This window comes from Marmota monax, unplaced genomic scaffold (assembly GCF_021218885.2).
Source record: "Marmota monax isolate L192 unplaced genomic scaffold, Marmota_monax_Labrador192_F-V1.1 WCK01_AAM20220418_F8-fsc00045, whole genome shotgun sequence".
Classification (NCBI taxonomy): domain Eukaryota; kingdom Metazoa; phylum Chordata; class Mammalia; order Rodentia; family Sciuridae; genus Marmota; species Marmota monax.
The window spans coordinates 306563-332899 of NW_026692132.1; the positions used below are offsets into that span (position 1 = coordinate 306563).

Sequence of the window (26337 nt, forward strand, 5' to 3'; positions counted from 1 at the left end):
TTGGACAGGTCTGGGTCGCTACAGGTGTGCCACTGCATTTGGAAGCACCTGGGAGCTCCTGAGGAGTGACTGGGAGCTCTTGAGCCAGATGGTACTGGGGAACAGGAGTGATGCACAGAGGGTGCTAAATAAATGTTTGCTATTTCTTAAATCAGAAAGGAACTGGTGGCATGTGGTAGAGAAACTGAATTTCTTCACAGCCCCCCTTGAAGGCAATGCTAGTAAAGAGCCCAGATGCCTTCAGCCCAGAAGAGAAGCTTTTCTTTTACTTGGAGACTGAGACATCTTTTCTAGCTGCTTTGGGCAACTAGTATCAAAGATGATGATGATGATAATAATAATGATTATAGTTTACACTTACCAAATGCATGTCAAATGTGAAGCATTACTCTGGGTCCTTTATGTTTAGCAATTCATTTTCATTCTCTCAACAGGAAATTCTATGTGAATACCATTTTGAAGATGAGAAAACTGTGGAACTTGACTATAGAGAAAGACCTAGTTGAGTGGCAGAGTTGTAATTTGAAAATGAGATTAAAAAAATAAAAGGATCACTGGGAGGAACAGAAATGTTGGTCAGTGGGGTGTCCATCAGAGAATGCCTGTGCCCAGGGCAGCCCAGCAGCAGCAAAGGCTGGGGTGTGACTCTCTCTAGGAGAAGGCAAGTGAAAGAGGCATCTGGGGCCCCTAGGAAACTAACAGTGACTGCAGAGCCTCTACATAGGCAGGTCTACATAAGCTTTAGCTGGATGTTTGGGAAAGTGAGGTTTCCTTTCCTAAGCACAGGCAGGGAAGAGTGCACATCCTAGTTACGCATCTTCCAGTTCCCTGGCACCAGCACATGGGTGGAGCCCAGAGTAGATGGACAACGAGTTTCTCCTAGGCTGACTGACCACTCCAGCCCTACCTTAGAAATACCATCGGTTCCAGCTAATCAGCCTCTACTCCCCACAGTGACCGTGGCAATTAGGACCATGGCCCAGAGTCACCTGGGCAAGTCAAAGGAACTGCTTTAATTGAGATCTCGAGATGTCATACAGATCTGTCTGCCTTCCGCCCCACCAGGAAGAAAAGTCCTTCGTTGTCGGCCGTGGTGGAGGAGTAACTTTGCGAGATCACCTCGAACTGCTCGATGGTGTAGCCAGCCTCTTTCACCGCAGCCTCTACTGCCTCCGGGCCCAGGGAGAGGCTGGAGAACCTCTGCTGACCAATCGTGTAGTAGCTGCTCTTCAGCGCGTCCACGACCACCAGGAAGCCCCCGGGCTTGAGCAGGCTGCCCAGGTTCCTGAGCGCCGTGCAGTAGGTGGGGAGGTCTGGGCAGGCTGCGTCCAGGCACAGGGTGCTGAGCAGGCAGTCGGCGGGAGCCACGCGGACCGCGCCCAGGGGCTGGCTCTGAGTCACGTCGCACTTCAGCACCTGCCTGACCGCCCGCCTCAACTTCTCCTCCTTCTCGGGCCCCTTGACTCTGAAAAGCACAAACCAGCTAGCATCAGCGTCGCTTGTTGCTCTAGTCATGGGGACCCCTCATTTCTCTGGTCGGGGGCTGAAAATGGCCATGTGACGAGAATGAGCATCCTTAGAGCCATCCCAATTGAGAAAGGAGGGACTATTTTGTTATCTAAATGTGACCATATTCCCTGAGCTGGGCTTACTCTCTTAATAAAATGAATAATAATGTGGAAATCATACAAATTCCCTGGTGTCTACAATGAACTGCCCCACCCTTGAAATTATTCTTCCTCACTGTTTTGTTATTGACTTATTAATTATTATTACTATTCTCGTCCCTTCTGCCAAACTGCAAGGTAGTAGCTATTGACCCATACTGAGGAAGTAATCATGGGTTTAGAATATTGAAACGTTATCTTGGTAGTAGTTGCTGATGGATGACGGGGTGGGGTCATGCACAGATGTTTTTAGATGCTGTTCATCACTATCCTATAGCTGTTCCCAGGGAAGCCCCCTCTGGAGAGAAGAGAACTACTACCCCCTATTCTCAGTCTCCACAAAATATTGCAGATCTCAGAGTATATTTTCCGACAGACATCGTTTTCTTGGTAGCTGCCAGTAATCCTGTTATTTCCTGTCAAATCAGTGGAGTTTCTTGAGAGAAAATCAATTAATGGAGAAGAGAAAACAAGCGCAGGAGCTGGAATAGAGTCCTGTGGTACTACGGTGTGGGTCTGAATATCCCCCCAAAGCCCACGTGTTTAAGGCTTGCCCCTTTGTGCTGTAGGGATGTGGTGGAGCCTTTAGGAAGTGGACCTAATGGGAGGACTTTGGGTCACTGGGGGACATGCCCTCAAAGAGAATCATGGGACCCTGGTCTCTTCCTCAAAGGGCTCTATAATGATGATCCCTTCTACCACTGCAGTGGTAGAAGGGATCATCATTATAGAGCCCTTTGAGGAAGATGGCCAACAAAGCACCCCGAAGCACATCTAGTCTTACATTTGGGGAACCCGCAGTCCATGGTCTGATACAAGCTCTGGGAGAAGATGGTCATTTGGGCAGCAAGGCTTGATGAAAACAGCAGAAGACGGCCCAACATCAGACAAGCAAGAGAGACTTGCACTGGGACTATTTCTAGTCATGAGGCAAAGTCAATGGCTTAAATGAAACATGCCGATTTACCTTCAGGTGGAATTATTTAAGATAGTGGAAATTATTTGTGGGCATCAATTTACATATTTAGTTAAAAGTCTTAAGTTGAGTGCACATAATCTGTTATTTGCAAATATTTTTTTAAATGTTTATTTTTTAGTTTTAGGTGGACACAATATCTTTATTCTACATTTATGTGGTGCTGAGGATCAAACCAAGTGCCTCGTGCATGCTAGGCAAGTACTCTACCACTGAGCCACAATCTCAGCCCATGTATTTGCAAATATCTTTTATGCTTGCTAAAATTTTCCATTTAAAAGCTTAGCCATAAGCATAGGAAGAGATACTCAGTATCACTGGCCATCAGAGAAGTGCAAATCAAAACTGTGATTGAATACTTCACATCCACTAATATGGCAATAATAATAAAAATATCAGAGGTAAAGTGTAAAATGGTTCAGCTACTTTGGACAGCAGTCTGGAAGTTCCTCAAAAAAAAGTTAAACAAAGTTACCACATGACCTGGAATTTCACTCCTAGGTGTATACCCAAGAGAAATAAAAACATAGCCATACAAAAACTTGTATATGAATGTCCATGAGTAGCTAAAAGGTGGAAACAACTTAAATGTCTGTCAACTTATAAACAGATAAATAAAATGTGGCATATACTTATAATGAGGATATTATTTGTCAATGAAATGAAGTTCTTTCTGATACATACTACAACATGAATGAACCTCAAAGATATTGTATTAAATAAAAGAAGCCACAACCCCAAAGCCACAAATTGTAAGATTTCATTCATATAAAAATGTCCAGAAAAGGAAAATCAACAGAGACTAAAAGCAGATTAGTTTAGTGTTTGCTAGAAGATGGACTTGAGCCGGAGGGGCAGGTAGGAGTCCCTGCTAATGGGTAGAGGGCTTCTTTAGGGAGTTATGAAAATGTTCTAAAATGGATTGTGGTGAGGTTTGTGCAACTCTAAGTCTACTGAAAACCATTGAGTTGCACATTTTAAATGGGTCTATTGATTGCATGGTATGTGGGTTGTATCTCAATAGCTTCTTATATTAAAGAAGAGAAAGATGCTTAGCAAGGTATTGGTTTTAGGGAATTCCTACCAACCAGTAAACTGGTATCTGCATAGGGAATAACCTTCGATTGGGGTCTGCCTGTTCCCTAATCAAGCATAAAAATGGTGGTAGGGTAACCATTTGTCCTGATTTGTCTTGGATTTTCTGGTTTTAGCACTGAAAATTCCCTATCCTGGGTTCCTGTGGTAGTCCTGGGCAACGTAGGACATTTTTTTTTCCTACTTTAGGGAAATTAAAGCCATGGAAACTACTTATAAAGCTGCCACTCAGCCTTGACAGACTATGAATGACTTGATAGAACCTTTTAAAATAAAAACTTATTATTCGACATTATAGAAGTTTGTGAGAAACACAGGTTTGAATAGGTAAATAATCTAGAACAGAAAAAAAAATAACCTGTCTGCACACATGGATAACTTAAATGTATAGAAAAAGCTAAAGCCGTACAACATAATGTTCTTTGGGACATGTTTAAAATGACCCTTTATGTCGGGAACATGTGGGAATGTGTATTTAAGTGATTACGTCAGAAGCAGAATGGACCTCTGTGCTCTATTGTGTATCAAACGATTTTAAAGACACAAATTACCACAGAACTAGTACTTGCCAGTCAGAGGATGATGGAAATTGTTCCCAAACTGTGAGACACACTGTGAAGTCTTGAAAGCTCACAGAGAATGTGCCAATTTGAGAGGGGAATTTGTTAGAAACACCCACTGTTGCAGATACCTGCTTGTCCTTGGACGGACAGCAAACATTGGTGAACTCAGTTGCCAAGGCAGCAGCGTGCAGATTACACCTCAGGGCTCCTGGGGCCTGCAAGTACACTGCAGGGAAATGGACTCTCCTGGAGACCCAGGCAATTACCACTCAGCCTCACGTTTAGCTCAAAGGGGTAGGCAATAAACACACACCGGAGAAGTGTTATGCTGTTTTACAGAATGCTAACAGTGCTAACAGCAGTGTGGCCATTTCCCTCCTTCTAAAGATCTACTCTTTCAAATGAACCAATATGCAAAAAAGGCAGCTATTTTCTCTGTAAATATTCTATCTATAAAAGGGAAGGGGGAGGGAGAGAAAAAAATGAAATGATAAGGAGCAGGACTCCTGAGAAGACCACAGTGTGCAAGTCTCTTCCCCTATCCCAGGTAATTATCCTAAGATTGGGAGGAGGTTCTTTCTGCCCTGTCTCAGCAAGGCAGGCAGTGAGTAGAATCCCCTGGACAAGCCTTTCCAATACACTCAATCCCCATCCCTAGAGGTTCCTGCAGGCCCTCCTGAGGGAGAACCATCAAAACTGTCAAGGACACAAAGGCCAAATTAACTTGGATGCCAGTGTAAGAACTGTAAGAACAAGGAAGGATCACTAGAAAGCCTGTGGTGGAGTTCACACCTGAGTCAGGTGGACATTCCAGGAGGAAGTCTGGAAGGCAAAATGCAAACATTCCTTTTTATTTACAAATATGTTTGAACCTCTGTTATATGACAGGAAGTAGGCTAGGTACAGGGAACTTAAGGTGAACAAATGAGAAACGGGTCCTATCCTCATGGAGAATTACAGATGGGCTAGGCAGAATTAATCAATGATCATCCACAAAAAAACAAAAAATGGAAATTAAAACTGACAAATGCAAAGAAGGAAAGGAACAGAGAATTTGTGGAGGAATGCTTGGTCTTGGCTTGGTCTAGCATATCAAGAAAATTTCCTCCAAAAAGAAGGTCAGGTAAGCAGAGACATGGCGGATGTGCATGTCAGAGACGACTGGGGAGGAAGACATTCCAGTAGAAGGAAATAGCAAGTGCAAAGGTCGTATGGAGAAGGCATGCTGCTGTGACTGGACTTTGAGGCAAGTGAGTTGGCAGGTGGCCAGGCCTGTGGTGAGGCAGGACATTGTGGCAGAGAAAGCTGCTCACCTCATGGTGGCCTGAGAAGAGGGAGGGGAAGAGGGACACAGACAGGGAAAGAGAGGGGCTGGGGACAAGATATAGCCTTCAAGAGCAGGCCCCCAGTGACTCACTTTTTCTAACAAGGCCCTCCCTCCTAAAATTTCCATCACCTTCCAATAGCCTATTAAATTATGAATCCATCAATGGGTGAATCCATTGATGAGGTCCTCGTGACCCAGTCACCATTCAAAGACCTTAACTCTGAATACTGCTACCTTTGGGACCAACCCTTTAACACATGAACTTTTGGGGGACATTTTGGATCCAAACCATAACATGGACTATGCTGGGAATTTTGCTTTTTCTCTTAAAAGCCATGGGGAGTCATTAAGAGGTGCTAAGAAAGGGAGTGACCTGATCAGATTTCTACCTTGACATAACCACTGGGCATGCAGAGCAGAGAAAACCAAATGAAAGGACAACAGTGGAAGTGGGAGGCCAGTTCAGAGGGAGAGGGTGGTAGCTAGAACCAGGATGATGATAAATATTGGAAGAAAGAAACTGGTTCAAGAGAAATGTGGGAAGTGTAATGGACAGAACTTAGTACTAGATTAGACATGGAACATGACAGAGGTTGTCTTCAGGCTTCTGGCTTGTCCAATTAATTGTATGATGATGCCATTCAAGGAACTAAGAATACCAGAAATAGAGCAGATCTGGAATAGAGCTTAGTTCTATTTTGAATGCATTGAGGGACTTGGAGACACACGAGTAGAAGGGCCTACAACCTGAAGGAAATGACTAGCTGAAGGTTTCTCAGCCTGCCCTGTGCATTCTCCCAGAGAGGTAATGCAGGCAGAACACCTATGTAAGAGAGAAGCATCCTTATAAAAGGCAGCAACTTCTCCCAGGCATCACCAAAATAATCACCCTGACCCTCAAGATCCTGATTTTCAGAAAGAGTATCAATATCCTTTTGCAAGCCATGAAAATCCAGAGATGCTGTGTGATAGAGGTAGTCCACTAGTTTGTAGAACAAAACAGGCACAATTGGATGTGAGTGGGGACAATATGCCAACATCTTTTTAAAGCAGGTATGGAGATTTTTGCATAGAGAGTATTTATGTTAGAGAACTGTCACCTCTGTGGGTGCTCAAGCTGTCACCTCTGCAGGTGCTCGGGCTTTTGCTCTGTCGGGTACACTGAGGTTAAGTGAAACCTGCTCTTTACAGAGGTCTCTAACCTCTCTGGGTTTCACCTGGCCACCCTGAGGGCTGAGAGCTGTTCATAGTTCACACCTGTAACTCACTCTCACCCACCTGTGTGTCTTGGCACACCAGTAGGAAGCTCCTCTCTAGACACCAACACTTTTTTGACTGTAATGTGCATCTAGTCCCCAGCAGCTCTTGTGAAAACACAGACTCCAATGCTGTAGTGGCCAGTGAGTCCCGAGAGTCTGCGTTTCTAGCAAGCTCCCAATGTGACTTTGAAGTTGCCAGTCTGAGGACCACAGATTTAAGTAGTGTGTTCCAAGTTCCAGGGGCCAGAGACTAATGAATGCTATTTCTGGGATTTCTTAAGGGAAAAGTTCACTTTCTTCTGATCATGGCATAAGCTGGAGTAGTTGTATATTAGTGTTGGACTTTCTAATTTAATAAATTGAAAGTGTGAGGCAGGAGTTTGGTACCAATGTCTTACAGCTTTCAGATAGTTGTAAAAATGAGTGATTTCTAAATGTATGCATCATATTCCAGAGACACAGGAGGAGGAAACAGCTCATTGTCCTTGGCAGCCGTCAGCACAAGAAATAGCTTCTGATAAAGAAGAAATAATCCTAGGGGAAATAGGTTGTAGGTTGATAGAAGTACTTGAGGATGTGAGAAAGATATAGTTGAACGGGATCACTATCATTCTCTAAATAGTTGGAGCCACAGGATCTGGCATTAGGATAAAGACAGGAATGCAGAAACTCACTGCCAAAAATACAGTTCCTCATTCTAACAGACTGGAAAAGAGGTTGTCTCAAGAGCAAATTGTTCCAAGCTGATGATTCCAGCATGAGATAAGTAATGCTTTTAGTATCCTGTAAAATTTTAAGGGTTCGTTTTTGAATGAGATGGAAAAGCATGTGATGGCTAGGGAAATTGAGAACAAAGTTCTAAAAGCCTTCTTGACACATGATTTAGAGTTTGGAGAGCTGCATTATCTAACGATGTTTGGGAACTTTATTTATATATATCCAAACTTTCTCTGAAAATCCACAAATCCTGGTAAATTCCTTATTTATTTAACAATTTTTGATATTGTCCAAACATCCTCATAGCTATAGTTTTTTCTAGTTAATGTTAATTTCATTCTGTGGAATCACACATTCAATAGTAAAGAGAAGGATGAAATTACTTTCATTTAAAAGACTACATCCTCACTTTAAAGGCTAAATGTATAGAATTCTAAGGGGTTATAATTCTGAGGTTAAAATGACATATAAAAATAACCCTTCTCAACCTCTTACTAAATGCCAGGAGAAATAAGACAATACTTAAGCAATATTGAACAATTTTATGATGTTGTTCATGTATAAATTTGACAAAAATACCTTCCCACAAGTTTGGAAAATATGTCACTTATGTGGTCTTCTTGAAAAAATTATTTGGATATCTACTGAGTTAACTAATAAATGAATCATAATTAAAACTCAGTGACTACAAAAAAATCATATAAAATGAGCATGAAATATGTCCAAGTAACTGTAAATATGATTACAAATCAAAGAAAATGTCCCCATGGATCTTGAAATAAAATATAATACTTCAAATTTCAATATTTGATTTTAAATATCTCAGATTTCAAGAATAAATACTGGGAAGAGAGATGCCAGAGGCACATTAAGTATTAAAAATTGCTAAATTCCTCATATTAAGAAGAAGAAAAAATTACTGATTCTTACCTTACATTGACAAGCTGAGAGAATTTACTTATAGCCAAGCTGTATAGTAAGAAAGACTAAAAGGAGTTTTTGTTTTTGTTTTTAGATGAAGGGAAAGAATGCCAGACAGAAACCTATATCTTCAGAAAGGAATAAACACCAGACAGCACTGATAGATGGGTAAATACAAATATACATAGTCTTAATCAATTTATAACAAAATACCCTAGAATGGGTGACTTACAAAGGAAGCTGGAAGTCCAAGATCAAGGTACTGATACAGTAGGTTCTGATGAAGATACTCTTCTGGATTACACATGGCTGATTTCTCCTTGAATTTTCACAGGGCAGAAGGAGAACTAGAGAGCTCTCATGAAGGCTTAGCTCTCATGACTTGAGCACCTTCCAAAGGCCCTAACTCCTAAAACCATCACATTATGGGGTGAAGACTTCAATGTGGGATTTTTGGAGGGACACAAATATTCTTGATAGCTCATTCCCTTTTAATGCTAAATAATAGTTCATTGTCTGGATATACCACAATTTGTTTATTCCTTTACCTGCTGAATCTTGGTCACCTTTAATTTTTTTACAATTATGAAGAAAGTTGTTATAAATATACATAGTCATGTCTGTGGGTAGATACAAGTTTTCAACTCCTCTGGGCAAATACCAAAAAGTGCAATTCCTAAATAATATAGAGAGGATATGTTGAGTTTTTTTAGGAATAACCAAATTGTCTTCCACAATGGCTATACCATTTTACATTTCCATGAGCAATGATTAAGAGATCCTGTTGCTACACGTCCTTACTAGCATTTGGTGTTGTCAGTGCTCTGGATTTTGGCCATTGTAATATGTGTGTAGTGGTGGGTTTTGTTATTGTTGTTGTTGGTAATGCATTCTACCAGATCATTAAAAACTGAGTCACAGATTCCAAAGAATATTCTAGGGGAGAAGATTAAACAAGGGTATGAACACTTGAGCCCAGAATTATTAGGGACTATCTTAGAGGTTGCCTACAACACCACTGTGGTAGAGCCAGACAATCATAGGAAGGTTGATATGGCCATATTAATGTCAGACAAAGTAGACTTTTAGACAAAGTGTGCTACTGGAGATAAAAGATGTTCCATGATAATAAAATGATCATTTCATCAATAAGACATAATAATCCTAAAAATGCATGCATATGATACCAGAGTTTCAAAATGCACACAGCAAATGTTAACAAAACTATAGGGAGCAAGGGATAAATTTGCAATCATAGTTTGAGATGTTAAATTCTCTATTTGCAATTGATAGAACAAGTAAACAAAAAATCAGGATGTAGTAATTTTGAAAAATACTATAATTCTGCCTGACTTAATTGATATTTATTGAAACTATACATACAACTGAAAAATATATATTCTTTTCAATGTAGATAGCAGATATAATATTCACCAAAATAGACTATATGCTGACATATAAGTCCCTGACTACAACAAAATTAAATTAGAAATCAATGACAATAAGATATCAAGAAAACCCCTGAATTTTTGTAAACTAAACAACACAATTATATATAATTCATGGTTAAAAGATAATAAATAAATAAATATTAGAAAATATGACAAATCAGATAGCCATAAAAATACAATATGTCAAAAATCATGGGATGCAACTAAAACAGCACTGAGGGAAATTTGTAGTTTTAAATGCCTCCATTTGAAGAAATAAATACAGGAAATCAGTGATTTAACCTTCCATTTTAAGAAGTGAGAAAAATTAAAGGGAAGAATTTTGGAATCCTAGAAAAATAATTTTTAACAACAAAAGAACAATTGAAGTAGAAAATAAGAAAAATAAGACTATAAACCAATAAAATAGGAAATGAACAAAAAATAGAGAAAAATCAACAAAGCCAAAAGTTGGTTATTTAAAAAGATTAACAAAATTGATTAATTTCTAGTAAGATTAATCAATATTTCTTAAAAAGACATACTATCAGCATCAAGAATCAAAGAGGAGAGAATATTACAGATCTATAGACATAAAAGGGTATTAAAAGAATAATGTAAAAAAAATTTATGCTCATAAAGCTGACAGCCAAGATGGAAAGCTACAAATTCCTAGTATAGTATTATACATAGAACATCTATCAAAGCAGATATAAAAAATAGAAAATGCAAACAACCAACAAAGAAATGCTATTCTGAATAAAAGATCTACACACATGGCATGTGTGTACAAGTGTGCATGCACACATTCACACACACTCACAAATCCTTCAGGTTCAAATACTTTCATGGTGAATTTTATCAATCATTTAAGAAGGAAAAAAGGAAGACTAATATTATACAAAGTCTTTGAGAAAACTCACCCAACTTCTTTTATGACTCCAGAATCATAATATCAATATCTGTCAAGCATATTACAAAAAAAGATAGTTCAATATCCCCCACAAATACAGAATAAAAATGATTAGTATTAGCAAGTAATGTTCACCAACATATAAAAGGGTACTCATGACCAAAGGGTTTATGCTAGTTTGGTTTAACATTTAAAATCATCGAATGTAATTCACATTTTCAAAATACAGAAGAAAAAAACACATGACCATCTCAATAAAAGAAAAAAATACCTGAAAAAATTCAACATTTGATTAAAAACTTTAAAAACTTGCAAGGAAACTTTCAAGAAGCTAATACAAAGAAGCTTGGTCTGATAAAGAATATCTATGGAGAACCTATAGCTTTTAGGTATTTGTGATGAATTATTGAACATTTTTCCTCTAAGATAGGCAATAAGGCACAAATATCTGCTCTCATTATTTTATTTAAAATCTCATTAGAAGTGCTAGCCAGTGCAATAAGTCCTGAAAAAAAAAGATAAAAAGTTGGAATAGAAGAAGAAAATCTATTTTTATTTTCAGATAGTTTAGTAGTATACATAGAAAATCATATGGAATCTACCAAAAAAACTACTACAATTAATTAGTGATGTCAGCAAGGTCATGGGACAGAAGCCAATATACAAATGTATTTCTATATTAAATTAACAAAATGAAAAATTTAAAATACATTAATAGCATTGAAAAATAAAAATTTAAACATGCAAAATGTGAACTTATAAAACATTTCTAAGAGTAATTCATAAGCAAATGAAAAGACAAACCATGTTCATAGACTAAAGATTCATTATGTCCATTCTCCTAAATTAATCTGTAAATTCAGGGGAATTTCAAGTTTCAGCAGGCTTTTTCTGAAGATTTACAAATTTGCTCTAAAATTTATGTCAAAATACAATGGCAATGGAATTGCTAAAATAATATTGAAAAAGAACAAAGCTGGAGGATTTATACCACCTGACTTCAAGACTTAATTAACTATGCCTAGTAAAGTGCATAAACCAACATAAGCCCAGTAGAATTTAAACAACTCTGGGTGGTAGTAAAAATGTTAATTGGAATAATAAAATAAAACATTGATTTTATTCATTTTAAAAAGCATTGTGCCACCAATGAGTTACCTCAATAACTGACATTTGACAATCCACATTAACTACCAATAAGACAATGTATGAACAATATGTAAGTATAGTACTATTTAGTTTAGAATACTAATAACATTGAGAAGAAACCTGTAGGAAGTCTGCAGCCCATTAAAACAAATGAAAAACTGAAGAAATAGAAGCACACTTTGGTTTTAAAAGGGAAGCTGGCTTTTAGGAATAAACCAAAGTAGACTAATAGATGGGAATCAAATATAAGTGCAGTTCTAGAGAACTGAATTGACCTTCACTCCAGAAAAGAGTCTGAGCAGGCATATTCTTTATGAGTGTTTTAAATCTGCAAGAGTTTATATTGATCCCTAGGATTCAGTAATATTACCTTAATTCTCCATGGTGTTAAAGTTCAAGGGCAGAGCCACCTTTGACATTTCCTTGCCTTCATTCCCAATCTTTAACAATCATTTTTAATTCTAGCTCAAAAATTGATCTTAAAATAATCTACCTCTCTTCATCACCGAAGAACAAGCTACTATCATTTCTCACCTGGATTTAAATTATTTCTTTTCTACATGTCTTGTTTCCTTCTAAATCCTTTCAATCCATTCTCCACACAGCAACCAGAGAGATCTTGTAAATGTCATTGTTCTCTGGTTATACATCCCAAACACCTCTCATTGCACTTGAAGCCCATAATCTTTTAACGTGGACCAGAAGGTTCTAAATGATCTGGCCTTTGCCTGACTTTCCTGATGTGAGTTCTAGGAGGGATGGGCCTTCCTCTGTTTGGTTCAGTGTTCTAACCTAGGAGCTGGTACTATGTGGCATGTCATAGTTGTTCAACACAGGTTTGTTGAATGAATTAACTAGTTAATCCTAATTCCCTTAGCTAGGATCCAAAAAGTATCAACACCTGTTTCTTGAGGGAGATTGTTTTGCCTTAAAGTCAAAACTGCTTTATGATTCACTATACCTCAATAGTGAATCACCTGAAATACAAATCAAGAAAGCAATCCCGTTTACAATAGCCAAAACTAAAAACTAAAAAAAAGATAAATAAATAAAATGCTTAGGAATAAACTGAACCAAAGAGGTGAAAGATCTCATAATGGAAACTATAAAACACTGATGAAAGGAATTAAAGAGGACAAAAAAAATTGGAAAGAGATTATTATTCATAGACAGGAAGAATCAAATTGTTAAAATGCCCATAGTGCCCAAATCAATCTATAGTTTCAATGAGGTTCCTATCAAAATATAAATGACATTCTTCAAAGAACTAGAAAAAGCAATCCTCAAATTTATATGAAACTACAAACCAACAAAAAAGCACTCTCTACCCTAATAGCCAAAAGTAATCTTGTTTGTTTGTTTGTTTTGGTGTTACTGGGGACTGAACCCAGGACCTCATTCATGTTAGACACGCTCTCTACTATGAAGCTACATCCCCAACTCAAAGTAATTGTAAGCAAAAAAGACCAAAACCAGAAGCATTATATCTCACTTCAAAATATACTATAAAGTTTGGGTCATCAAAAAATCATAGTGTTGCCTCAAAAATGGACACATAGACCAATGGAATAGAATGTCGAGCCCCAAACAAAACCCTTGTATCTATAGTTAATTGACTTTCAACAAAGCTACTACTAATAATATACACTAGAGAAAGGACCATCTTTTTTAATATTTATTTTTTAGGTGTAGATGGACACAACACAATGCCTTTATTTTTATGTGGTGCTGAGGATCGAACCTGGGTCCCGCCCATGCTAGGTGAGTGCTCTACCGCTGAGCCACAATCCCAGCCCCAGGACCATCTTTTTTTTTTTTTTTATTGTTGGCTGTTCAAAACATTACATAGTTCTTGATATATCATATTTCACACTTTGATTCAAGTGGGTTATGAGCTCCCATTTTTACCCCATATACAGATTGCAGAATCACATCAGTTACACATCCATTGATTTACATATTGCCATACTAGTGTCTGTTGTGTTCTGCTGCCTTTCCTATCCTCTACTATCCCCCCTCCCCTCCCCTCCCCTCCCCTCTTCTCTCTCTGCTCCCTCTACTGACATTCATTTGTCCCCCTTGTATTATTTTTCCCTTTCCCCTCACTTCCTCTTGTATGTACTTTTGTATAACTCTGAGGGTCTCCTTCCATTTCCATGCAATTTCCCTTCTCTCTCCCTTTCCCTCCCACCTCTCATACCTGTTAAATGTTAATCTTCTTCTCATGCTCTTCGACCCTACTCTGTTCTTAGTTACTCTCCTTATATCAAAGAAGACATTTGGCATTTGTTTTTTAGGGATTGGCTAGCTTCACTTAGCATAATCTGCTCTAATGCCATCCATTTCCCTGCAAATTCTATGATTTTGTCATTTTTTAATGCAGAGTAATACTCCATTGTGTATAAACGCTACATTTTTTTTTTATCCATTCATCTATTGAAGGGCATCTAGGTTGGTTCCACAGTCTTGCTATTGTGAATTGTGCTGCTATGAACATCGATGTAGCAGTGTCCCTGTAGCATGCTCTTTTTAGGTCTTTAGGGAATAGACCGAGAAGGGGAATAGCTGGGTCAAATGGTGGCCCCAGGACCATCTTTTTAATAAATGGTGCTGTGAAAGTTGGGTAGTCACAGGCAGAAGTGTGAAACTAGACCCCTATCTCTCTCCGGTTACATTTAACACAAAAACTACGAAACTACTAGAAGAAAACATAAGGGAAATGCTTTAGGACATTGGAATGGGAAAGGATTTCTTGGACAAGATCCCCCAAACACAGGAAGCAAAAGCAAAAATATACACATGGGATGACCTCAAACTAAAACCTATCTATACATCAAAGAAAACAATCATCAGAGTAAAGAGACAACCCACAGAAGAAGAGGAAATAGTTACAAACTATATAACTGATAAGAGGTTAACATCCAGAATATACAAGGAGCTCAAAAACTCAAAAGAAAAACAATGACAACAAAAGACACAAATAAACCAATTAAAAAAAATGGGCAACAGATTTTTGTGAAAAGAACATGTAGGAATGGCCTGCAGATGTGTGAAAAATGCTCAATATCAATAGTCATCAGGGAACTATAAATCAATGAGTAAGAATGCTCACTCCAGTAAGAATGCTCTTACCAGAAACACAGAAGACAACAGTGCTGGCAAAGAAAAAGGGGACACTGGCACACTGTTTGTGGGACTGTAAATTAGGACAGTCAGCATGGGAAGTGATGTGAAGGTTCCTCAGAAAATTAAACATAGAACTACCATATATTCCAGCAATTCCACGGCTGGGTTTATAATCTCATTCCTGGGTAGCATGACTAGAGATAACAACTGTTTTATATCTTTCAGAAGCCAAAAGAAAGGATTTTTATGCTTTCATCATAAAGAAGTAGTGAATATCTTAGGAGATAGATATGCTTAATCTGATTGGAACATTACACAACGATCAAAACATTATAAGCTACCCCATTAATACATAGAGTTTTTATGTATTAGTTAAAAATAAATTTAATAATAAAATATATACATTTTCTCATTGTAAGTGAAAAAGAAGAGGAAAGACTACACAATATGTGTAGCATGTAAAGAAGAGGAAAAATACAGGAAAAAGTGAACTTTGGGTCTGTGGAAGAGACGGGGAAAGTCATGTTAAAATTAAATTATAGACATCAGGGAGGAGAAGATATGAAAAAACAAAATTAAAAAAACTACAGGAGCATTAAAAGAAAAGAAGAAGGAAAATATAATTGAGCACATAGAAGTAGCAGATAGGGTTAGCTGGATCCAAGGAGGGGAAATACTTTCCTTTTCTCCCTTTTCTTTTTTATCTCCCTTTTTTTTTAATCTCCCTTTTTTCTTTTTTTTTCTCCCTTTTCTTTTTTACCTGGCAACTTTGCCTCTTCTTTATTTACAGTTTTTACAGGAGCCTGAGGAGTCTTGGCCATAAACCTACAGCAATGACAGGATGGCCCAGGAGCTAATGGTCAGCTGGGCAGAAGAACAGACTCTGTAGTACAACTAGGAAGAGATGGAGGCACATCAAGGCAAGAAAAAAAATAAGTGAAATGCAGACCAGGTAACATTTTCCAGTGGTTCTATTTTTCCTTGTGGGGAGAAATTAGTGAATTAAACAAGATTCATTTGCATAAATTTACTTGTAGATGTGGTAGTGAAGATTTTAACTCATTATCTGTGAGTATATAAACCCTAACTTTATGAATGATGAATAATGAATTCTCTTCCCATAATTCCTGTTATGTTGCTTATATGAGTTTTTTTTTTTTTTTAAAAAAGAAGACCTAGTCAGCTTTTGGCTGTTTCGGTGGTGCCAGCTTTAGGCACACTCACAACCAAGACCTTTGTTTGGATGCCTAGCAACAAAATGGCACTTTTGAGGGGGCGGGGCAAGCCCTGGCCCCTGAAGGCTGCTGGTGAGGAGCTGGTTTGCCCTTACTTGATACTGTCCTAAAACTTGGGTCCATGGTAACTGAACTACACACTGCCCCTGGCCCCCACAGGTCTGGAAAGCTTGTGTGTCACTTCTTCTTGGCTCAGTATTCATCTGTTCAGCTCTTTCCCTGTGTCTTCTGCTTTTCTGGTACACACACACACACACAAACCCACAAATACATACACACACACTCACACATAACTACATTTCAACTTTTTCTCTCATTAGCTATCATTCTCCATTCAGATACACCCCTCCCCCCATCTCTCTCTCTCTCTCATCTCTCTGTTTCCCTGGCTTTTTTGACTTGAATTCTTGAATTCTAAGGACAATCCTTAGTTCACATCCAAGTGTCACTAAGATACCCTCAGAAAGTTGAGAAGCAGACACCAGTTGCTCTACCTGTTGCCTTCGAGGTCACACACGTAGGTCACCACAGGAGACCAGTCGAAGGCCCCTGGCTCCCTCCTTAGCCACTTCTCCAGCTCCTGCAGGTTCTGGTCTGTGTAGTCAGTGGCAATGATCTCCTTGAAGGACTCACAGGCAGAGAGGAGCTGGTAGATGGTGGGCCCAGAGCCAATGTCTATCAGGAGGTCTCCCTTCACACCACCTGGTTTGAATGAGGAAGGGGGGTCAGGAATCATACTATAGCAGTCAGCCGTATTTGTAGTATCTTTAGTGGGATTATGCCGCCTATCCTCAAAGACAGACCACCAGACTATTCATACTTCCCTCAAAGTTCTTTTGTAAAGCATCTTTTCATTTTCCATTCCTCAATTCAGGGTAGAGACATGTTTTATTGGACTATTTTAAGGTCTATAAGAAAGAAAAAAAGATATACATCTGGTGTACAGATCCCTGATCCTGAAAGACGTAGAGAACGTAGAAGCTATTAAGGAATGCTTTTGAAGAAAGTTTATTTTTTGTTTAAAAATTAAGTGTATATAATGTCCCCTGCCCCTGAAAACTACCTAGTTCTGAATATGTTGAAAACTTGTTAACGTATTAACATGTTATGTTAATATGTTGAAAGGTCTTTACTTCATGCATATTGGAACATTCCTTTCAGTGAAGAACCAAATAAGTATTGGACTCCTTCTTTCTTTCTTTTTTTAGACAGGATCTTAACGTGTTGCCCAGAGTGGCCTTGAACTTATATAGTCTCAATTTCTTAAGTGGCCCATTGAGTTTAAATGGCTCCCTCTAGTCACCTAGCAAATCAGTGTGGACTCAAGGACAGCACTCAGGCCCCTTTTGCATTTCCCTTTTGCATGACCGAATGAGATAATGGATATAAAAGCACTTTGTAAACTGCAAAATGTCTAAGTCAACATTAGCTTTTATCCTAGTTAAATAAATGTGTGATGCCAAAAAGGTTGTCAAAATAATAACAGCTAGACACAAATCCAGTCATGCCCTGACCATATCACTCATGTTTAGACAGAAGATACAGAGACAACAGAGAAACTTACCTAGGCAGAATATCTTGAAAAGATTTTTCAGAAGATGCTTAAGAATCTGATTTTCTGCAGAAGGCCTGGACCCAAAATTGTAGTATTTTTCTAAATAATCCCGAGGGTTAAAATGCCTTAGATACTCATCCTTGGAGGTGAAGCCAGATTCCATTGTGTCTCACTCTGTGCCACCAGCCCAGTGCCCCCTCCCTGTCCTGCAGAAGCCAGGGAGTCACCCTGCAGGAGTTGTCTTTCTGAGGCTGGGCTCTTGGTCTTCCTTCCACCAGTTCAGCCCACCCCATAAAGACAGATGTTTGGTTAAACACTAACAGAGAAATAGACCACAAATGTTCTGGCTGTTCTGGGAAGTGATGAAATTCCTGGAGAAGGGAGTCTAGGAGAAAGAGGGAGTGGCAGAGGGAGGGCCTGAGCTGTATGCAATGCTCTGCCAGGGGTGAAGGTCAGTCACCAAAGACTGCAGACCCGGAATGACCCGGCTCACCGGCTCACCGGGGAAGTCATTTAACTCACGGAAGAACCCCAACATTCAGAGAGACGTGCAACTCCATCATCTTCATTCTTGTGGTGATCCCCCAGGAAAGAGAGACACAAAGGATGGTTTAAATTTAAGCATGTGAAAGAAGGAAAAGAGGGAAATGAGAATAGAAAATGTGTTCAGGGCTAAAGAATGTTGGCTAAGGAGGAATCTCAGATGAAATCTGAAAAACTCGAACAAGGGGCTGGGGATATAGCTCAATTGGTAGAGTGCTTGCCTCACATGCACAAGGCGCTGGGTTCAATCCCCAGAACACACACACACACACACACACACAAAAAAAAAAAAAGAAAAGAAAAGAAAGAAAGAAAAATAAAAAAAAAATCCTGGACAAAGCTTTCTGTAAAGTCCAGGCCATCCTGTGGCTCCCGGTCCTCCACCCCTGCCCTGCGCCATCTGCAATTTCACCCCCTACCCCTTCCCCAGTCATGGCTCAGCCTCTCTATTCCTTTCAGGTAATCCAAATCCTGACAGTTCTTTCAAAGTGAACTTTAAGCCTCTACTTCCTTTAAGAATTTCTCACATACCCATTTCTGAACTCATGCTGCCCTTAGAATTCATTCCTTTCAGTCAAGCACTTGGTTTTATGCTATCACATTTGCTCCAGATTTTATCTGTCAATTTTTCCTCCCAAATTAAGTTTTACTTATATGATAAACTCAATCACCAGCTCCCTTAGATCAAGGACTCTGGCTCAGTTCTCTTTATACCCACTACTCTAAATCATGGGCCACCTAGTAGATGTTCAAAACACTGGTGGTTGTCACATTGCACCCAATACAATTGCAGAGAGTGTCCGGGATTCCCTGGGTGATGATTTAGCAAGAGCCCTTTGGTTACAAGGCACAGACACTCAAAGAATCTCAAGTAAAAAGAGAATTATGTATAATATGTCAAAATATACTCTACTATCAAGTATATCTAAAAAGAACAAATAAAATAAATATTTAAAAGAATATTTTAAAAAGAGAATTATTAATAGTAGAATATAATGGAAACTAATTGTAGGGTACCTAATTTGGCCTTGTAAATCAAAACATCCTTACGCAGTTTATCTTTCTATTTTTTTCCCTCTCTTTGGAGGATTAGGAGCCTCAATTATCTGCAAACTGGCTCCTTCTTTTGCTCATCCACTGCACTTGACTCCATTCTGGCCAGTCTACATGGAGGCATCTGCACCTGAACTTAACATCAATCACTGATCCTGCCCAACATACCTCTCGTTTCCTGAAGGAAACGAGAGAGAGAACAGATCAGAGTAATATTTGAAAAGATAAAGACAAAGAATTTTCCAGATCTGATAAACAATATTGTGTTAGGTACAGCCTGGTCAGAAGAGAGAAACCATATCACTAATTTGAGCTGGAAAGTATTAGTTTAAAATTTAACACAAAGAATTATTAATTAAGAAGTGGTTAACTTCTAAGAGAGCAAAGGAGAACTCTAAGTGTGACAGGACAAATGTAGAAAGTCACTGGGGCCAGCAAAACTAGAGAACCAGAAGACAACTGAGAAGATGGCTTCACAAACCTGAAAGTCAGAGCTCTGGGGAGAAAATATGGGTGCTGCAGGAACCCTGGTCACCTGAAGAACTCAGGAAATGCCACTGCAGGGACCAAACATTAGCTTGGTACAGACAACCATTACTAGAGACTATCCTCTAAATCGGAAGCCCAAAACCAGACTTGGGGAAGGGGGACCAGGAAATAGCAAGTTTCTTCCTCTTCTTAGCCTATGTGTCCCTTCAGAAGCTGCCATTGGTGGTCCTAACACAGAGGTAACAGGCACAAGTGAATTGTATTTTCAGATCCCAGGCCTCCCATCACAAAAAAAAAAAAATACAGAAGGGTGCACTAGAGCCATGAAGCAATGAATTAATAACTGGTGGAGCTAGAAATACATAAAATCAATAAGAAGCAATATTCTGAACTCATTTTGTGTAGGCACCATTCTATGTACTTTATGCATGAAACTATTCAGTTCTTATAACAGTTCTACAAAGGGCTACATTTAGAAGTCCAGTGAATCTTAAGCTAGATAGGCAAAAATTCAATCCCCTTTCTAAACATTTTACTGGTAAAACCACAATACCAAAGATCATGAGAAGAAGTCTAAAATATCCAGAGAAAAAAGACAGATTACTTTCAGCAGTAGCAGTTGCACTGAGAGCAGACTTTACTGGACAAGATAAGAGAAGAATATGACCACGGGGCTAAAACAAAGTAACAGCTCAGAATTCTATAACCAGAACGTCTTTCAATAGTTGGGGCAAAATAAAGGTATTATGATAAAAATCAAAAGCTAAACTCTTATAGGTTCTCTAAAGGAAAATTCTAAATGACATCTTTCAGACGGACGCAATGTATCTCAGGTGCTTACGGTAGAAAAACATTGATGTGCACAAGCAGGAGTGCCAAGGAACATGGGTTATACAACATCGTTGGCTTAGAAGTACAGCATATATACTTAACTTACCCAAGTCTAAAGATAATACCTTGGCACTCCCTGTACAATACAGGGATCTAAACACTTTAACTCTATGTCAAAGACACCTCCCCCAAACTTATAAGCTATTGTTATTATGTAATTTAACTCTGTCTTGCTTATTTTTAACCACATATGACATTATGTTTTATGTCTGTTAGAATCACCGACATATTGGACTCTCAGTGCAACTGCCACTGCGGAAGGTGATCTGTCTTTTTTCTCTGGATATTTTAGACATCTTTTCATGATCTTTGGTATTGTGTTTTACCAGGAAAATGTCTAGAAGGGGGATTGCATTTTTGCCTATCTAGCTTAAGATTCTCTGGACTTGTAAATGTAGCTCTTTGTAGAACTGTTGTAAGAACTGTTAAAAGAACATATTATTCCTTCTTGCATCACAAACCTTCCATCTGTCCTGCTTCCCCATTCTCTTGTTGGTGATTTGTGAGATCCAAAGTAACATATTTATGCTCCAGTTTTATACAGCACAAAAGTAATCTAGCTGAACAGTATTCACTTCCAAATGAGTAAAAGAGAAATGCAATCACACAATAATACCAATTCAGAAGACAGCAAGAGGGAAGGAAAAAGAAACAGATCTGTCAGGATAACCACAAAACATAAAATAGGAAGGTAATGAAGGAGAGTTTTTTAAAAATAGACAAAAAGATTAGTAACAGTATGTAGCACCTAAAAACAGGATTAATCAACTTGACCTTTACAACTATGGCTGTGGTCTGAGGGTTTAAATCCCCTTAAAATCCATATGTTGAAGTCCTAACCTCCAATGTGATAGTATTAGGAGGTGAGGACTCTTTGTAGAGTGATTAGATCACAAGGGCAGAGGCCCCATGATGGAATCAACATCCTTATCAAATAGACCCAATGGAGCTTATTTGAGCCCTCCACAATGTGAGGATACAGAAATATCTGTGAACCAGAGAACAAGCCCTCACCAGACACTGAACACACCAGTGCCTTCCTTGATCTTGAACTCACCAGCCTCAGAACTTTGGGAAATTTCTCTTGTTTATAAGCTACCCAGTTTATGGTACTTTGTTATTATTATTGAGGCCCATAACAGACTAAAAAAGACACCTACGCATCTATCCCAAGAGTTCGTAGGTCATTAATTAATCAATTCATGCTTGCCCATGAAACAAGCCTCAACAAATTTCAAAGGAATGAAATGACATATTCTTTAACCAGCGCATTCAATTCTCAGTACCACATATAAATAAAAAAATAAAGGCTCATTGACAACAACAACAAGAACAACAAAATTTCACTCCAAAATCACTCATATAAAAATTCCAAGCAAATTATTCTCTAGTCAATAAAACTGAAAATTTTTAGGGTGCTTACTGTATTCCAGGCACTGGCTTAAGCATTTGGGACTCAACTTTACAATAGTTCTACTGGTTAGGGATTATGATCTCCATTTCAGTCTATGAGGAAACAGAGATAGTTAAATAACTTGCACAGGGCACCTCCTAGACAGCTGCACAGTTTAGTCCTGTTTTAGACCTATTCAGAGCCTATTCTTTTAGCAGCTACACTACAATAAAGGTGTTTTATCCCAGGAACATAAGATGATCTAACATTAGAAATCAATCAATGCTGACAATCACGTTTATATATTAAATGAGAACAAAGAAGGCAGAGAAAGCTCAAATTCAATACCCATTGCAATAAAAACAACTCTTGCCAAACTGGGAATATAAGAAAACTTCCTTAACCTGATAGATTATCTACAAAACCCTCATTCATACCATACTTAATAATAGCACATTGAAAGCCTTTCTCTTTCACTTGAGGAAAGAGACAAAAATGCTAATGGCCACCAATTCTACAATGTGGAAAATAAATAAAAATATAAGGATTGGAAAGAAAAAAGACAAATTTATTGTTATTAACATATAATAACGTGAGAAATGGAAAATAATCACAAATTACCAGAATTAATACAACAATTTAGCAAATTTTCTGGATATAAAATCAATAGAAAAAATAAAATTCACTTATAATTAGCAACGGTTTTAAAATGAGGTTTAAAACAGACTTTGTCCACAAAGACATTAAAAAATATGAAGTGCTTAGGAATAAATCCAACAAAATATGTACAAGACATTAATGGAGAAAATTATAAAATTTTATTGAAAGGCATTAAAGAAGACCTAAATAAGTGGAGAAATATACCACTCCATGGATTGCAGGACCCAACATTGTAAAGATGTCATTTCTCTCCAAATTGATTTATAGACTCAGTAAAATCCCAATTAAAATCCCAATAGGTTTTTTGTAGAACTTGACAAGCTGGCTCTGAAATTTATATGACAGTGCCAAGGGCCAAGAGTAGCTATTGTTGAAGAAGAAAAATAAGTGAGGAGGACTTGCTCTGCCAGATATAAATACTTATTATAAGGCTATAGTAATGAAGACAGTGAGGGATTGACACTAGGATTGACAAATAGGCCCGTGGAGCAGAGTAGAGGGGCCAGGAACAGACCCATGCCTATATGCACATTGGATACATGACAGAGGGGACAGCTCAGATCAGTGGGAAAAAAGACTCAATAAACAGTGCAGAGAAAATTGAATATCCATAGGGAGGAACATGGAATTAGAACCCCACTTCACACTACACACAAAAGTCAATTAAGGCTTATTAACAAACTACATGAAGGGCAAAGCTCTAAAGCTTTAGAAGGTAATACAGAAGAGTATCTTCATAACCTTGGATGTAGGGAAGGATTTCTTCAACCAGACACAAAACCTACTCATCACAAATGAAAGATTAATATATTGGAGTACATGAAGATTTAACATGTCCTGTCCAAAGACAGTTTAAGAGACTGAAGAGACAATCTAACAGGATGAGAAAAGATATTACAACACATAAAACTGACAAAGGCCTGAGACTCAGAATTTATAAAGAACTTCTGTGAATGAAAATAAAAATAAAGAAGAAAAGAGAAAACTTGAACAGCCCTTCAGAAAAAAGGAAATCCAAATGGCCAACCATCCTCTGATTAGATACTTAATCTCATCAGGGAAGTGTAAATGAAAGCACCCTGAGATATTGTAACACAGCCATCAGGCTGGTGAAAGAGACATCTGCCTGGCACCAAGTGCTTTGACCCACTTTCTCTTGTGTTTCTAGAAGGCATGTAAATGGGCAAACTGTTCTGGAAAACAGCCAGGCATTAACCAGAAGCATTGAGCGTTGCCCAGCAATCTGCACTCATGAGGATGCACCCAGAGAAAATCTGGCACACGTGTATAAATGTTCTTAGCAGCATTGTGCAGAATAGCCCCCAACCGCAAACAACCGAAGAACCCAGCAACGGTAGGACAAATAAATAAGCTGAAGAGTACAACAGTGAAAACAAATTACAGCTATCGGCATCAATGTGGATGATTCTCCAAATGATACAGGTGAAAGAAGCAAGACACAAAGAACTTTGTTTTGATTCCCTTCATATAAAGTTCAAAACAGATGAAAATAAACTATTATTTAATAATGCTTAAATGGATGGAGAAAGTATAAAGAAAAACAATGAAATAATCACTTCGAATGTCAGGGTAGTGGTGGACTCAGGTGGGGGTCTGAAGGAAGAAGGAGAGCTTATGCTCCAGCCAGAGAACCCAGGGGACAAAGGCATTTGTAAGATCCTCCAGTGTCAACCGGTGTTCATTTTATAATCATTATATGATTAGCATAGATGATTACATGATTTATAATTAATTATGTAGATATTTTATAAAAATGACATATCTCGCATTTTTAAAAACATCCTACATGTCCAAATGCAGAGTCACCTGAAGCAAGACCAGGCTTGGAGACAAAGATACTTAATAATAATATAGGTCTTCCCAGTTCCCTCTTAGTGGGCAGCACCCAAAGGGGCCTAACCACTCCACAGCACTAAACAATAAACTACCATCTCAACAAAAATGTGGCAAGGACAGAGTAAAGAAACTGCAGCTCAAGTTTCTCCTCCATGCTTTTCTTCCCAATTCTGGAAGAAGCATCAAGGCCTGCTTCAGATCAGAGGCCCCAGATGCTACATAGAAGATACAGCCCCAGGATGAATGATCTCTCTTTCACATTTTAAGGCTCCTTCTCATCTCCAAGAACAAAAGGCACCTCCAGGTATTTGACAGCAATTATGAACCTTCTCCACAGTGATGAGGCTTCACTTATGTTGCAAGGAAGTGTCTACTGAGCCTCTTCCTGGCTCTCTGTTCAGTTCATACCTCAAGCCATGAGCCCTCAGACACAGAGTTCCACACCAGAGCCAAATTAGGCACCTCGTGGAATCAGAAGTGCCAGCAATTTGGGATCTTTTCATGCACTTGGTAATTAATAATAAATAAACAAAATTATGACCAGAATGATGACTCATCACATTTGATGTGGTTCCACAGGGCCTAACTTGGATTTTAATGAATACATTTGGTGAGTACAGCGATGACCTATCTGACCCTTAATTTCAAGGAGATGATGGGGAATCCCTCTTGGAGTCCACATAAAGATCTCCCCCAAGACCACGAGGAAGGCATTGAGTGCACACAGAGGGCTGCCTCTGTTAAAGAATTCCATGTGGTTCTGACAGTACGTGCACTCACAGAGCTCAGGGTTAAAAAGCCACAGCCACAAAGATATTGATTCAGCCGGGAACTTAGTTATATACTTATCTGGTAATCAATACTCACGCATCTCAAAATGTTAAACTGGCTCCTGAATCTATTGCTTGGGTTCAGAAATACCAGGGTGGGGGCTGCGAGGGCTCCTTGGAAGAAAGAGATTCCTGAGCCTCAGCCAGGACCAGTTTCCACAATTCCATCCACGGGGTGTCCGGCCCCAACCCACCCTTATTGCATGGTTTATGCCCTGCAGGGAACCTCTGGCAGAGCCAGGTGCCAGCAGCTGTGCTGTGGCAGGTGGCCAGCTGGCTGGAGATCACATGTGCCTGGCAGACTCAATGCTAAAGCCGAGTGCAGCTGAGAATCAGGGTGGAGCTGCCACAGCACCCCGCTGGCAACATCCGGGAACTTGCGTGGCTCCTGTACCATTTGGATTATTTCACTTTGACTCTTTCCTCCTCAGTGTGATGCTCCTTTGTCACATGTTTACTTATAAAACTTACTGGATCTGATTTAGGACTCTCTTCTCTGTTCCATTGATTTTTTTTTTCTTGCTTCCTGATAATTACTGTAATGATAGAATACCTACTTACGTCATTGGTCCTGTTACAACTAAATCTATACAAATGTAAGGACAACGTACTTCAGTGTCTTCTCCCTCTGTTTACCATCTGTGAGAAAAGCAAATGTCCTTATGTTCCGAGTATAAGATGTTCCAAC

The 26337-nt window shown here is 38.8% G+C and overlaps 1 protein-coding gene across 2 annotated transcripts; it reads right to left on the reverse strand.

Annotated features, from left to right (window-relative positions):
• Positions 1–966: 966 nt before the first annotated feature.
• Nnmt (nicotinamide N-methyltransferase) lies at positions 967–25839 on the reverse strand. 2 transcript variants are annotated; one of them, XM_046465314.2, is made up of 3 exons: positions 25687–25839; positions 16873–17080; positions 967–1465 (listed from the first exon to the last, which is right to left on the reverse strand). In XM_046465314.2, the coding sequence occupies exons 1-3, from the start codon at positions 25688–25690 to the stop codon at positions 1033–1035; spliced, it is 645 nt and encodes a 214-aa protein (XP_046321270.1). In that variant the 5' UTR covers positions 25691–25839; the 3' UTR covers positions 967–1032. The 2 variants fall into 2 exon arrangements, with proteins under 2 accessions (XP_046321270.1, XP_046321260.1); XM_046465304.2 differs by lacking the exon at positions 25687–25839 and adding an exon at positions 17943–18288.
• Between the last annotated feature and the right edge of the window lie 498 nt (positions 25840–26337).